Raw genomic sequence first — 14,328 nt, 5'->3', positions numbered from 1 at the left:
ACTGTCTATCTCACTTTGCTCTAATAAGTTATGACTCTTCTCCAGCTTGCAATTAAGCACAATAGGCAGGATTTATGTTTTGCAACCCTTGTTATGCCTCCACGGTGATGTATGAGCCAGGACTCCAAATCAATGTATGTATGACTGAACTTCTGATAATTGTTAAGTCTGTGATAAGGTCAGAGTTTATTTACGCATGAGAATGTTCATTAACATAGTTTTGATTCAGACAGTGCTTCAAAAGAAACTGGAATTGTATTTCAGAAGAAGCTCAAGCCCTGGATTTGAATAATGTCCATCTTGTATTTAAAAAAGAAAAAAAAAATAGCATTGCTATGAGTATGGAAAGAGAAATGTCATTTAAAAATCTTCAGAGATCTGTAAGAAAATAATAATATGCACTGGAACTGACAAAAAAGAAACTATTAACTTAAAAGATATTCTTAATTCCCTTTGAAGTTGATGTTAAATGTGTGCTTAACTTTTTGCCTGCTCTGGGAACCACACCAGCAGCTTGCTAAATCATTTCTGCATAGGAGCCTATTGGACCAATGAACAGTTAATTTGAAGAGATACTATTCTTAGAGTAAATAATATCATGACGAGAAGAGCTGCTCACTCATACCAACTGTCTCAAACTCAATAATGTTCGGTGCACCTCTCTACTATTAAAAAAAATTGTCATGGTTCTTCTGTTTCCCTAACTGCCACCTTCAATATACAGATTCACATGCTGAACCACCTTGGAAAGGGCACCCCCAAAACTGGAGAAAAGCCAGATATTTTCCTTTGCAACCCAGGAATCCTGCCAAACTCAACTCAAATGCACAAGATGACTTTTTGTTTCTTCTGAAACTCCTTTACATTAAGGTTTCTCGTTAATGATGGGATTTTAACCATTTACCTGAGAGGACATCCCATGGCATGGGTAAAGGATTGCTTTGTCATCCTCTTCGGCTCCCTGATCTAAGCAGTATCCACTAGCTTTGCTGTTACGCACCTATAACCGGACCAGAAAGGAAACAGTTGTATTAGAAATTAATCTGTACAAGGCACAGCCAATCTACCTAAATCTTAGCTGCACTACAGCTACTGAAATCACCAGTATGTAAAACTGTTGTTCTCCCAGAAACACATGATGCTTCTCCAGAGATGACAGGGTGCCAGCAGTAAATCTGCTCCAGGAAAATACATGACTTGGACAACCTGCTGTCTTTACAGACCTTGGGTCACAGTTATATTTTCAGCAATTACTCAAGGATCAGAAGCCCATCAAATTAATTTTATGAAACCCAGGCCAAATTTTGCTCCAAATTACCTTGGTGCAAATATAAATTTTGACGCTGTATGTTGAGAATGTGACTTCACCGAAGGGCACAGGAGCTACCCAAGACAGGTGTTTGATGTAGCAGCCTTTGGTTTGCTCCAATTGCTTATATAAAAAGAAAATGACAACAAAAAAAACATGTAAAGAAAAAAAATTTGAATTGAGATATGTCATGGTTATGTCCAGAATTGCCATAAAGCACATCGTTGTGAAAGGATACAACAATGATGAACTGTGTTGGGAGGCTTTCAATATACTTAAGGACAGGTTCAGAGATCCCATGAAGTAAAAATCTATGTGCACCTGGCAAGAATTTACAAGTCTATAAAACTGGCCTGGAGCTCTTGTGAAACTTCAGCTCTTTCTTTCTCTTCAGGCTAGTAGTGGTACTCATCTTCTGGTTACAGAAAAATTTTACAAGTATCTTAAACAAGAAGTTATTTAGATGGACATCTTGAAATAGGCAACAGGTCAGTTCTGGTTTACAATGAAGTGTTTGTCCAGATGCCCCCATAACACTAACTGCTGCATGAGGAGTTGGAAACCTCAGAAAATAATCCTTCATATTACAGTGCATGAGCATAACTGAGAACCTGATCAGGTAAGGGGGCTCACCAACAGTTTAATTTCAGGAGGTTTATTTTATGACTTGGGTACTATAAAGGCTAAAGAAGATGAAGACAGCTTTATGACACAGCTTTAAAAAATGTGAATTGAGTCACTAGGAAATACATTTTTACTACTGTTTCAATCTGTTTCACATCTACTCAATACATTTATTTTCCTTTAAACTCACTAAAATCCAGACATCTTTTCCTTCAGGAAAATAACCAGAAGAGAAAGTATTTAATAACAAGATTGATGCCATTTAAGATGAAGCCTCTAGTTTTTTCATTACAGGCGTGTAAGACTGAAAGGGAACCATGCCAATTTATACTGGGTAAATAGCTTGCGTGGTCCCATTTTATTATAAATTTTAATGAATTAGATATTTGCATCACTAAACTTCCTGTTTGACTCAAGAACCTTCTATGTGACCACTCAACAGAAACAAACTCCTTTTTAGAGCCCAGCTTGCTAACCGCCTGGTATAATTGACACAACATTGGCAGTACTGCCAATGTTCTTTGCAGTTAACAACCTTCTTGGAGCTGACAGTTACTAATAGCTCCTGTTGAATTTACTAAATGTCTTTCCTCACTCTACTGCCAGGGATAGTTACATTAGGATGCAAAGTGATATTATGCAATAAAACTTGCACTTTGTATCAATACCTGAACCGCCTGACTTCTTTTTATATGAAGTCAATGAAACAGAACAAAAAGGAAGAATGTCCATTTAGTTGTCTTGTGTGAAAATATATTGCCTTTGGATTTAATTGTAGTTCATACAAACAATTAAAAACCAGAATCTTGAAAACATTATGCAGGAGGAGAGCTCCTAGGATTTTGCTCCAGTTGAAAGGTGTAAGTGATAGCAGTCTTTACATTACAGAGATGTGATATAAGGGGTCACAGAAGTCTGACTTCTTTAGAGATTGGGGTATGTGGGAGATTTGATTGGTTCACAGAGAAGGAAGAAATGATGCAGACATATGAGTTGAACTGAACATCTACACATTTCTAACATGTTTGGAGCCAGCATGTTATTAGGGTTAAGTAACCTATCCACTCAGCTATCTCAGAGTAGGTGCTCCAAATTCTTGTTTAATACTGGTGCACAACTGGAAATGAAAATACAGAATCTGAGCACAAAGAAGCAAAACTGTGGTGAAAAGAGTGGTGAAGCATTGGAACAGGCTTCTCAGGGAGGTGGTGGAACTGCTGTCCCTGGGGCTGTTCAAAAAAATGTGTAGACAGGGAGCTTTAGGAGGTGGTTTAGAGGTTATGGTGGTGTAGGTCTGACGGTTGGACTTGATGATCTTGAAGGTCTTTTCCAACCTTGATGATTCTATAAGACATATATTACCTCTCCATAAGTGACTGTATTATTATAGACCCTCATTTCAGGATAGACGTTCTCCAGGTACCACTTAAAACTCCGGCACTGCAGTCGCTGTCGTAGAGCTATTCTTTCAGAGACGTCTCCAAAGTCAACTCCAGGGTTCTACAAAGCACAAGAAGAATGAAGAAATCTCAATGCATTGCCTTTACGGTTGTTTTCTTTACTGAAACCAAATTGGATTTCATTTTGTATACCAAGCTGTATTTCCCCCTCTTCTTTCTCTTTTGTAAGCAGCAGCTCATCAAGCAGCTGCTGTTGAGCGCAGACAATAAATATTAATGAAAGTCAGTGGAAAAAGAAGGATAACGAACAAGGAAAAAACAAACATAAATCAAAATAATAAGAATACAATAAGAATGTTTTTACTTACAGCAATTCTAAGTGTTTGCAATCAAACCTCAACTCCTGAGCTTTCAGATTCATTAGAACCTAGGCGATAATTCTGATCTAAGATATGGCAGCTTGATCATGGCTTACTCTAGTGACAGCCTTGGGTATTCACTAATGTAAATGAGATCAGAACAGACCTGTTAAAACTTCAAAGCAGAGCTGCTCAAAAAGTCATTAAGCTCCATTAAACATTTGCATAGACCAGCATTCAGTTTTTACTGGAACTGGAGCTCATTTGCGGGCTTGAGCCATAAAATGCAGTTAAACTCAAAACGTTCTTTATAATTCTCCTTCAGCATTTAATTCATGTTTGAACACAAATCCCATGAAAAACGCCCGCTGGAAGAGTCCAATCAATATAATCAGACCCAGACATTTAAAAAATGCCAGGTCCTGAGCTAGCATCTGTCAATTTAAACCAGTATAAATCATCACAGTTCAACATAAGGACAGGAAGAGTTACCTCATCTAAAAACCTTTTCCGACACTGTATGAATCAAATAGACTGAAAATGAGGAGTTTTGCATGGAACTGTCTTAAGTGCCTTGCACGTTTCCTCCAGAAAGATTTCCGTCCATTTTACAAATCACGCCTAATGCAGGGTTACAAGACAGCAGCAAATCTTAGCTCAGGGTTTATTAGAATCCCCAACAGATGCCTAATTTTCAGGAGAGAATAAAAGTGTGATACTGAACAGGTTTTTCTATTTGTCACATAGGCTTTGCTGTGCTCACTGCTGCTTGCTGATGCGTACTTTGTCATGAGCTCTCTATGCAGCATCCATTCAAATGAATGTTAATTTACGTACTACTTCAGGCTACGCGGAAGGAGAGCAATTCTCAGAGGCCCTCAGCACAATAAATCATTCAATATAAGATTCCTTTATTGCTAAAAGGAACAGATCACAAGCAGGGGCACACAAAATATTTGGTATTTACAAAACGCTTGATCCTGGCGGTCCCTTCCATCCTGGTATTCCCTGATTCCACGAAAGCTGTGCTGACCTGCTGATGAAGGTTACAGGACTATGATCTTGCGAACGTGTCCAAAGATCATTGACCAGTCAGGATATGCATTGGGCACAGATCGACAGTAACTTGTGAAAAAGATGGGGTGAGTTAGGAATGGGTTAATTTGGATAGGTTTCAGTATGGAAGGAGCATACGGATTTTCCTTGCCACAGTTCTTCCCTACTCTGACCCAAGGCAGCACCGTGCCCTGCTTGCAGTGCTATTGCTACAGACCACAAGAGCAGCAAATTGAGCAGCTCTGAAAACGTTGTGCATTAGTTCTGCATTAGCTGCAGTCACCATCTGTGGGTATGTGGACATATTCTTTTTAGCCAGGCAGTAAGGTTTCTAGTTCTCCTGCAGAAGTGTTTTCTTATGGCTTATAACATTACAGTTCTCAGTCATCTAGATGGAATACTCCAGTGGAATAGCTGTGAACACTAACACAAGCTTCCTTTTCCTGAGAGCTAATGGGGTTACTTTCATAATGCACATTTTATCAATCAATTTATTTTATGGAAAGAAAATTTTAAGGTTCAGCACAGTACTTATGCTGATTTTATGTCTCTTAATGTAGATGTGCCTTTTTTTTTTTTTTAAAGCACTGCTGTATAGTTCAGTGTGGAAAACTACATCAATAAGTAATCTCAGAGAGATTAAAGGAAACCACGTTTTGTTGAAAATGCTTATTTAAATGTCTTGTTTTTTCTCAGAATTCATTTGCAGAAGGCATCAGACAAATTTACCAAGGTTACTTATTTTTTCTCTCCAATTCAAAATTTACCATTTTATCAAATGGGTGCAGACAGGGCCAAAATGCCCCTAAGAGCTTAAATGAATGCTACTTTGTCTTCCTCCTTCTACCATGGTAATACCATGTGGGAAAGAAATTATTGCCTCATTAAACCAAAATAATTCTTTGCAACTACCAAAAGAACTCACCAAAAGCACATGTTCCCAGCCCTGTCAACGTTGCACAGAATGGCAATACTGAACATAAGTAAGTGAAATTCGGACACGTGAACATCTGACATTCAGACCTCATGTGGACCAGAGCAAAACATTGCTCCTTTAGGTGTATTTATTTTCAAAACTACAAGAAGAATAAACACAAATATTTGATCATGTTATTATCTAGGTACCAAAGTACAAGTAGGTTTTTAGGACACAAACTAAATCTGGTGATTAAGACAAGACTCCCATGACTTTGATGGACTCTAGGTCATATCTAATTATCCACAAAGACACTGCTGGGTTGGCATATTTTCCTCTTCTGACAGGGACATTCCTGTTTCCGTTTACTTCAACCAGCTTTGAAAAAACCCTTCACGTAAGGGTTAACTAAACCATCATTACTTACAGCACGGAGTGTGCTTCCCCCCTCAGCTGCTCTCCCTGCGCTCCTCCACATGAATAATTTGGATGCAAATACCACTAAAGGATATGGCAGCAGTCAGCTTCCACCTGAGTGGGATATAACATATACCTCTTCTCTCGAAGAATTATGCTCCGTGGAGATGTAGCGTGTGATATACTTACAGAATAAAGTGATAAATCGAACCTACGGTTTATCTAATATTTATATTACATGGATTCCTTGAGGCCCCCACGTGCCACCTACAATTCGTATGCACAGTAAAAAACCAGAACGTGTCCACACTGAAACTCTTGGGCTGTAGACAATAAAGCCAGTTAATGTGTGATTCTTCTATCGCCTACTTTGTTTTTATGCTGCTGAGGTCTACCGAGTCTCACGATGAAGGATGAGATTTATGTATGGACATTTCTGGAGTCCTCACCACTGTAGCATATGAACACCTCAAAGTTTAATGGCATCCCAAATTAATGTCATCTTCTGAGGAAGCAGATAAACCTGAAACATCCATGCTCTAGTTAAATTATAAATCTGTGTCACTGCTCCTGAGCGCACAACAAAACTTACACTGAGGAACAAGTTTATATGGCAGAACTCTCCGTACTGAGCGTGCTGCAGCATCAAAGCTCTCTTCCCCCTAAGCTTAGCCCGCTTCGTACAGTTGTAGTAACATCCTTCACTCCAAAGAAGTAAGTAGGAGCAGCCATCAACATTTCCATACCGGAGAGAGCGTGACCTGTACTTACTGCCATGGGGATGTTCCACGCCATGTAAACGTGTGACTTGAAGTCATCCATCCAGACCTCGGCGGCCCGCAGGGCGTTGCGCTTTGCATAGTAATCGATGTCGTTGTTGTAGGGTTTCTTTGTGCGTTCGATGTGTGCCACACGAGAACAGGGTAAGACCTCCATGCTTCCTCCACACTGCCAGACCTGGGAGAGTTGGAGAAAAACCAGGGCGGTTGTTTTGTGGTTTTTTTTTTTTTCTTCTTTTTAAGGTGATAACACTGCTCGTTTGCATGTGCTGTATGGTGTTCCCTAGGTGGGAACCCTGGCTGTGTTGGGTGCTATGTGTGTGGATTGCCGCATCAGCTCCCCAAATCACCTAAAAAACTTCTAATAGCTTAATGTGACTGCCAGAAAAACCTGATGCACATGTAGTACAGCTAAGCATCTCAGGTGGCCCACTGCAGAGCAGAGCTCTTCACATGGGGATTTGAACATTTCCTTTGGGAAACAAAATGAAACAAGTTACTCACAAGCACAATACCAGCAGAAGCGTGGAAACACACTAATTTTCTCATTATGGAAACAGAGACTTTGATTCTGAGTCAGTCAATTATTCTTTTTCTCATCTAGCCCCTGCGGGCTTCACTGATTCTGAGTGCAGCAACTCTCCCTTTGCTTTGCTCTGCCTTCAGCAAGAAACACACACTGACTTACCCGGCACAGGACATCCCATGCAAATTTTAGCCAAGAATAAGACACAAATCTGAGCACAGGATGCTTGGCAAATCTGGCCATTAGCCAAAACGTGGGTTTATTTAGCAACAGAGGTTCATGTGGATGTGAGCACAGCAAACACAATTCTCATCCAGTGCTCCTACAACCTCCCAGCACGGACCTGCCAGGCAGAGAGGCAAGGAGAAACCTCGGGCGCAACTACTGTGTCTACCTTCACCTGCAGCCTGGTCTCATAAGCAGCAATAAATGGCCCCTCAGCTGATGCAGATGGGTAAAGGGTCTGAGTGGAGACGGTATCATGCAGCCTTCCCAGACCCCACCGCATTCTTACTGTGCCATCTTTCCTGTGGATTCTTTACTGTCTGAACAAGAAACAAAGAGGACTTGTCTCTTTAAAGCAGTGAGATTAGCAAGGATGCAAGGGGAGCACATCTTTTGCATTTCAGTTCCCTCAGGTCTGCACCTAGTACTACAGCCAAGCTGAAATAAAAGATATTAAAATGCTTCCTTTCACTGAGTAAAAGTGCACAAGATGTGATCCAGAACAATATTGGGACAGTTCTCTACCCTACCTGCCTTTTCAGGGACAAAGATAAATTGCTTGGGAAGTGGCAGATAAGATCTTTCTCCCCTAGTTTTTGTGGGGCTTTTTGAATTGTTGGGGTTCTTTTTTTCTTTTTGAAATACTTTATTAGGTAAAATTTATTTGCTGCTTCCCAAATGGTTCTGTAGTAGATCACTGGCCACTGGAATTTGCATTTGATGAATGAAATACACTGGAAACGATGCTGCTTATAAATTTGGACTGACATATGCTGAAGTTTTCCAGTGCAAAGGGAAAGTGCTACAAAAAAGAAAGGAATTAATTGATTTTCATGATCAGAAGAGGAAATGAGCACTACACTTTAATATATTGTCCAACCCATCCTGGAAGTCAGCTATTTAATGCACAGCACATCTTTCTTTCTCTTGATATGGCTAATGACCTTGTAATTTGTATTTATATATTTGGGTACCAAGGGCAAATACATTATCTGAGCAACAGATTTATTTCCTTCAAATGCCAGTGCTCATGCAAACCTGAAAAGAAAAAGGTACTAAACTTCAACATTAAAGGGAATAGTTTAGTTCATCTGTAAATTCAACACAAACAGTTATTTATCGGCAATAAATTCTCCCAGACGAAATCCACAGGGAACTCAGACACCTGGCTTTGAAGCAAGCACAACAAAAAGAGGCAGCAGCAGCCCCAGGCCAGATAACGCTCGTCCTGTCAGCCGGGATCATCGGATCTCAGCAGTCAGCAGGAGTTTGCACTGTGGTGTGACCGCCCCATCTGCAGTCCTCTGGATTGCTTTACATTTACATTCCGCCACTTAGATTGGATATTAGGAAGAAATCCTTCCCTGTGAGGGTGGTGGGGCCTGGCACAGGTTGCCCAGAGAAGCTGGGGCTGGCCCTGGATCCCTGGCAGGTTTCAAGGCCAGGTTGGATGGGGCTTTGGGCAACCTAGGCTAGTGGATGGTTTCTCTGCCCATGGCAGGGGTGGGACTGGGTCCCTTCCAACCCAAACTGTTCTACAAGTCATATGATTCTTTCCCCTACCCCTCAGCCCCATTTTGCTCTTTAAGAGATAAAGTCTGCTAGGGAAGGAAGGAAGAAGGGAAGGAAGGAAACAGCCAGGAAATATTCCAGGAAATTTTGCTTCCTATGAAGATGCTTATTTAGCCTAGATGACCTCTTTTTTTCTGGGAATATGTAACTTCTAACACCAGTGGGGGATGTTTCCCAGCATAGGGCTGGGATTCCCAATCCCAGAGAAAGACAACTGGATGTACAGCATACAGGGCGAGGAAGCAGATGGTCACATTATCACCAGGCGTGATCATGTGATCACCATTTCTCCATATCACCATTTCTCCATCCCCCAGATAAATGTCACAGTTTCTCCAATATGGATATTTACTTTTTTAAGGCCAGACAAGCTCTGCTGTTTCACTTCATAAGGATTAGCTGCTCTTCAGCAGAGCACGGACAGGACCCAAAGTCCCACACCCTCTCCGTGTACTGCCAAATCCAGAGTGAAGCTCTTGGCCTTTCCCTTTCCAGCCCAATGACTAAACTTACACAAAATGAAAGATTTTTTCAGTAGGTACAACCAAATATGTGCATCCAAAACTGGTTAGGTTCCCACTACTATGCGAGTAGTCGTGTGAAGGCTCTGTGTCTGAATCGAGAGGATGGAGAGGGTTAGCAGCACCTTCTCCCCACTGGACACAGAACTGAAAGTCAGGTGTGATGCAGAAAGCCATTTGCCTGCTTGCCTCTAACTACAAGAAGTCTCTGAAATATAACACAGAGTAAAAGAACAAGGCAAGCTTTACTGCATGAAACAGGTGAGAGAGGCGAGTCAGTGGCTGCCCCTGAAACTGGTTGGTTGTTCTCTTTTCATCCTCAAACCTGTATTTAATAACTCATTTTAAGAGTAGTAAACAACCCATTTCTTTCCACATCTAACTATGAAATTATGACAGAAAAAGAATTACATGCACCTAGATAGCATTTATCAAATGGAGTTCTTTCTTAAAGTGCCTTACTATGGGAAGCAAAGTATTCCTACCCATGAGCATAAAGTGATGCCCAAGTCCCTCCAAACTGACACTTTTCAGGCAGAGGAAACCAACTTCCGTATCTATGACTCATCTTCTGGGTTGCCAACACATTTCCAGCCAACGTTACTCCTCTCACACTGAGCTGCCAACATTAAATGTGTGTTTCAAGGTTCATTTGCTGAGACCATGGACGTTGAATGGTCTCTGGGAGCTGCTCCCTACAAGGGTGCACATCACGGAAAAGCACGCCTGGCCCTCCTTTCCCCTCCCACGGAGATGCAAATCCCCTGTAGTGAACTTTGCTTCTGGCATCACAGCACACACTCGTCAAACCTGCATTGTGGGGCAACTGCTGAGGGTTCCCACTGAAGTCAGGGTAGATACAGACCCCAAACCTGCCCAGGGCTGAGCACAGAAGTAGGTCCAGCTGAGAAGCAGCGAGAGCGGAGAGGCAAAGATGCTTCTGCGTTGTGTGTTCCTCCACTCCGTGCAGCTGCTACAGCCCAGGGACTCGGCTTTGCCTCCACGAGCGTCACACTGTGCAACGTTTTAAGACATGATCAAGTAATTCCAAGAGACACTCAATTTATTTGCTAATTGTAGTTAATTTCTAATTTCAGTATTGCTCTTTAGGCTGCTATAAACAAAATTGATAGCAATATAAATGTTACCATAGCTGTGTTACCTTAGCATTTTTACTGCTAATTATCTCAATCAACTTTTCTATAAACAGACATATTAAGTATTAAGAAGAACAAGTACCCACATCAGGGGTAAATTACAAACTGAATGATAATGCTCGTGGTTTGTGCTACAATGATTTACTGGCTTGAATTATTAGCTGTTCCTGTATACCTGAGATAGGGCTGTCCTACAGAAAAGCGTTTACAGTTTATTATGCAAAGAAAGAGTGAGGTGAGACAATGTCTTGTCTACCATGACCTAAACTGTGCATTACCAAAGTTCTTAAAGGGCACATTGGGTACATGACTTTAAAAGGCTAATAAATGGCTACAGTTTAACTCTTGCCAAAGGTCTCAAAACAATGTGTTTTAAAACAAAATTATTAGCATCTTAAAAAAAATATAAATTCACAGAATCACAGAACTGTAGGTGTTGGAAGGGACCTCCAGAGATCATCAGGTCCAACCCCCCTGCCAAAGCAGGGTCCATAGGACAGGTTGCACAGGGAGGCATCCAGACAGGTCTTGAATACACCCAGAGAAGGAGACTCCACACCCCTCCGGGCAGCCTGTCCCATTGCTATAGTTTCAAACAAACAAACAAAGCAGAAACCAAACCAACAAAAAAAGAAACCAACACTTTTCACTAAAATGCAGGTATTTGGGGAATGAGAAAAGGAGGTGAGGAAAAGCAAAATGTAAAATTCCACCAATCAATCAGAAAGGTCAAAGCACCAGCCTGCTCACTGCTGAAGCAGGATGTGGAGCTGGCTGGACTGCTGGCCTAATCAATTCCTAAGTTACAGCAACATATACACAGGACACTGCTGTACGGGCCTCTGGCTCCGCAGGTGAGACCTGTTCCCGTTCCCAATAGCATCACGTCCCGCTGAGCGAATGTCAGAGCTCAAAAACCTCAAGGGCTTGGCTGCGGCATGGGGGCTGCTCCCACCCATCATGGTGAGGGATCATCACCCTCCATGGACTCTCTAAATTGAAAGGCACCTCACGCTACCTTCTGTTGTTTGGAAATACATGTTTACCAACTAAGGAGGGGAATGATTCCTGCGAAACCAGCAATATAACTCCAGTGTTTTGGGACAGCAGTGTCAGGACACAGGGGTGCTCACAGTCTACACCTAACCCATACTAGACATGATTATTTTGGTCGAAAGCCACAAGCACATAGCTTCACAGGTTTGTGTATGACATTACTTCACAGGCTAACCTGACTGTATGTGGTTATTTCATTTGGTACAAATTATCTCCGCAAAAGCAAAATCAGTAGGTACAAAAAAACCCCGGCATTGGCATGAAGGCACAAGTGAGGAGACAGTTAACTCTTACCTTGGGAAACTGAGACTGGAAAGATCATGATCTTTAAGAACTTTGTATCCTGCTGTGAATTTTGCAGTTTAAACACCTCTGTGCTCAGTGAGAGAGAAAAATAAAAGCTTCAGACTCTCTGTTGTAAGTATTTTTCCCATCAAATGCACCTTTGATTCAGGCAGCTGGAGAGATGAGGTATCTGAGATCATGTAATAGTGGAAAGGAGACTTCATCATGGAGGGATTTGCTCCCAAGCAATTACCCTTTGGTACCAATTACACAGCCTCTTTGAACAGACACACCGGTTCTGTCCACTGCTCGCACCACGACACGTTTACAGGTGCCAAAGCAGCTCTGATACACCGTGAACCCGGCATTTGAGGCACATTGGCCTCCACCTCTGTTAAAACTAGCTGAGCAAACACCAGCTCCTGTTTCCAAAAGAGAGCTAGGATTAGTCCTGCTCTCCAGTAGTGCAGGAAAATCAAGCAATTAAGGAAATGTGCAATAATCTGAGACTCTGAGCCCATTTTTCACAGTTAGCAAGCTCTCCGGAGGTGGTGCCAGAAGGGACCGTTACAGCACCACTTGGAATTGTGTCGTGGCAGCTTCGTGATTTCTCTGGCTTGTGGACACTTCAGCGGTCCTTTGCTGAAAGGAATAATCATTGTCTACATCTTCCAGTTGTAAGAAAATGGAAAGAATCGGCTTGGCAGCAGGGTCTGCTCCCTCCTAATGTGCCCAGTGAAGCATGTTACTGGCATTTCTGTAGCAGCTTCTGCCAGCGGCAGAGCTTCAGAGGTGGATGTTCAGCACATCCTGAAACAGAAACCTGAAGCTAGAGCCAGACTCTGATGTTTTACAGAAACAGTTCTGAAGTCCACCTGAGCAGCACTTCATAGGAGTAGCCTTTCAGATTTCAGACTCTCTTTTCTGCATGAAACCAACAGAAGAGATGGAGGAGTTTTTCAAAGTAGCTCAGATATCACTGTTTTACGATATCCCAACATGGGAATTCTTAAAAGTCAGGGATCTCAGGTTTTCTTCAATTTTCAAAGCAAAGCCTACCAAAAATGGATGTCTTTCAGACTACCCACACATACACCTACGGTAGGACTGGAAAAGATTTTCCTATCACGAAAGAATTTCCACTTTTCAGAAATTTTGCTGACCTAAATTGTCACAAGGAACATAAATCTTAAATGTTTTCACTAGTTGAAACACAGACTCTGTCACACCCATCTTCCTCCCCTCTAAAAACTACCCCAAAAATGTTTTTCTTAAACTGAACCACTGATGACATTCAGAAGATTGGTTTGGTGTTAAATGCTTTTGTTTGGGTTGGGTTTTTTTTTTTAATACAAGTATTTTAAAGGTCAGTTTAAACTGCAAACCCAAACCTTGTGGCAAAAAAACCCAAAACACAATCTTTTGACTTAAAAAAAGTTATCTGTTCTCAAATGCAGAAGTTTGGTTTAATTTATCAGCAGAAATAGGTTCAAAAAACTGCCCATCAAACTTTAAGGAGGCCAGTGGGCTCATAGGCCTTCTCAGAGCGCATGTGGCCTGGAGATAAAGACACATTAAATCACTGCGACAGACCGTCCAATTGAGGGGATCTGACAGAGTGACTAATTGTGGTTCCTCAAGGGGAAAAAGTTGCAATACCCAAGGGCAGGAGGACACACAGCCCAGGTAGTGAATTCATGGCAGCAGGTACCACTGGGCCCTTCTCAGCTTCTTTCACGCCACTGTGTAAAATTAAATCCATGTGCACAGCACAGTTACAGGGAAATTCCTACTCTGAAAAGTCAAACAGAAAGATAACTCTTCACATCAAAAACATGCACCAGAAAAATCATAGAATCATAGCATGTTTTAGATTGGAAGGGCCCTCAAAGATCATCTAGTTCCAAACCCCTGGCCATGGGCAGGGATACCTTCACTAGACCACAGTCCCCTACGACCCATCCAACCTGGTCTTAAACACCTCCAGGGATGGGGCTTCCACAAGTTCTCTGGGCAGCCTGTGCCAATGTCTCACCCCCCTCATAGTAAAGAATTTCTTCCTAGTGACTAACCTAAACCCACCCCCTTTCAGCTTGAAGCCATCACCCCTTATCTTTTCACTGCAC

At 41.8% G+C, this 14,328-nt stretch overlaps 1 protein-coding gene across 1 annotated transcript in view; it reads right to left on the bottom strand.

The window, feature by feature from the left end:
• Positions 1-14,328, bottom strand: part of GALNT9 (polypeptide N-acetylgalactosaminyltransferase 9) — a gene marked incomplete at its 3' end in the record, with an annotated part of 149,382 nt that overhangs the window by 7,957 nt on the left and 127,097 nt on the right. Inside the window, exons 7-9 of the mRNA XM_084271881.1 lie at positions 6,853-7,038; positions 3,296-3,433; positions 905-1,000 (exon numbers count right to left, since the gene is read on the bottom strand). Coding sequence (XP_084128007.1) covers positions 905-1,000; positions 3,296-3,433; positions 6,853-7,038 — 420 coding nt within the window. The remainder of the gene's footprint in view (positions 1-904; positions 1,001-3,295; positions 3,434-6,852; positions 7,039-14,328) is intronic.

The sequence above is a fragment of the Gallinula chloropus genome (genome assembly GCF_964237585.1).
Source record: "Gallinula chloropus genome assembly, chromosome: 17".
Classification (NCBI taxonomy): Eukaryota; Metazoa; Chordata; class Aves; order Gruiformes; family Rallidae; genus Gallinula; species Gallinula chloropus.
Note: the sequence above shows the minus strand (reverse complement) of the source record. Positions and strands in the feature narration are given on the sequence as shown.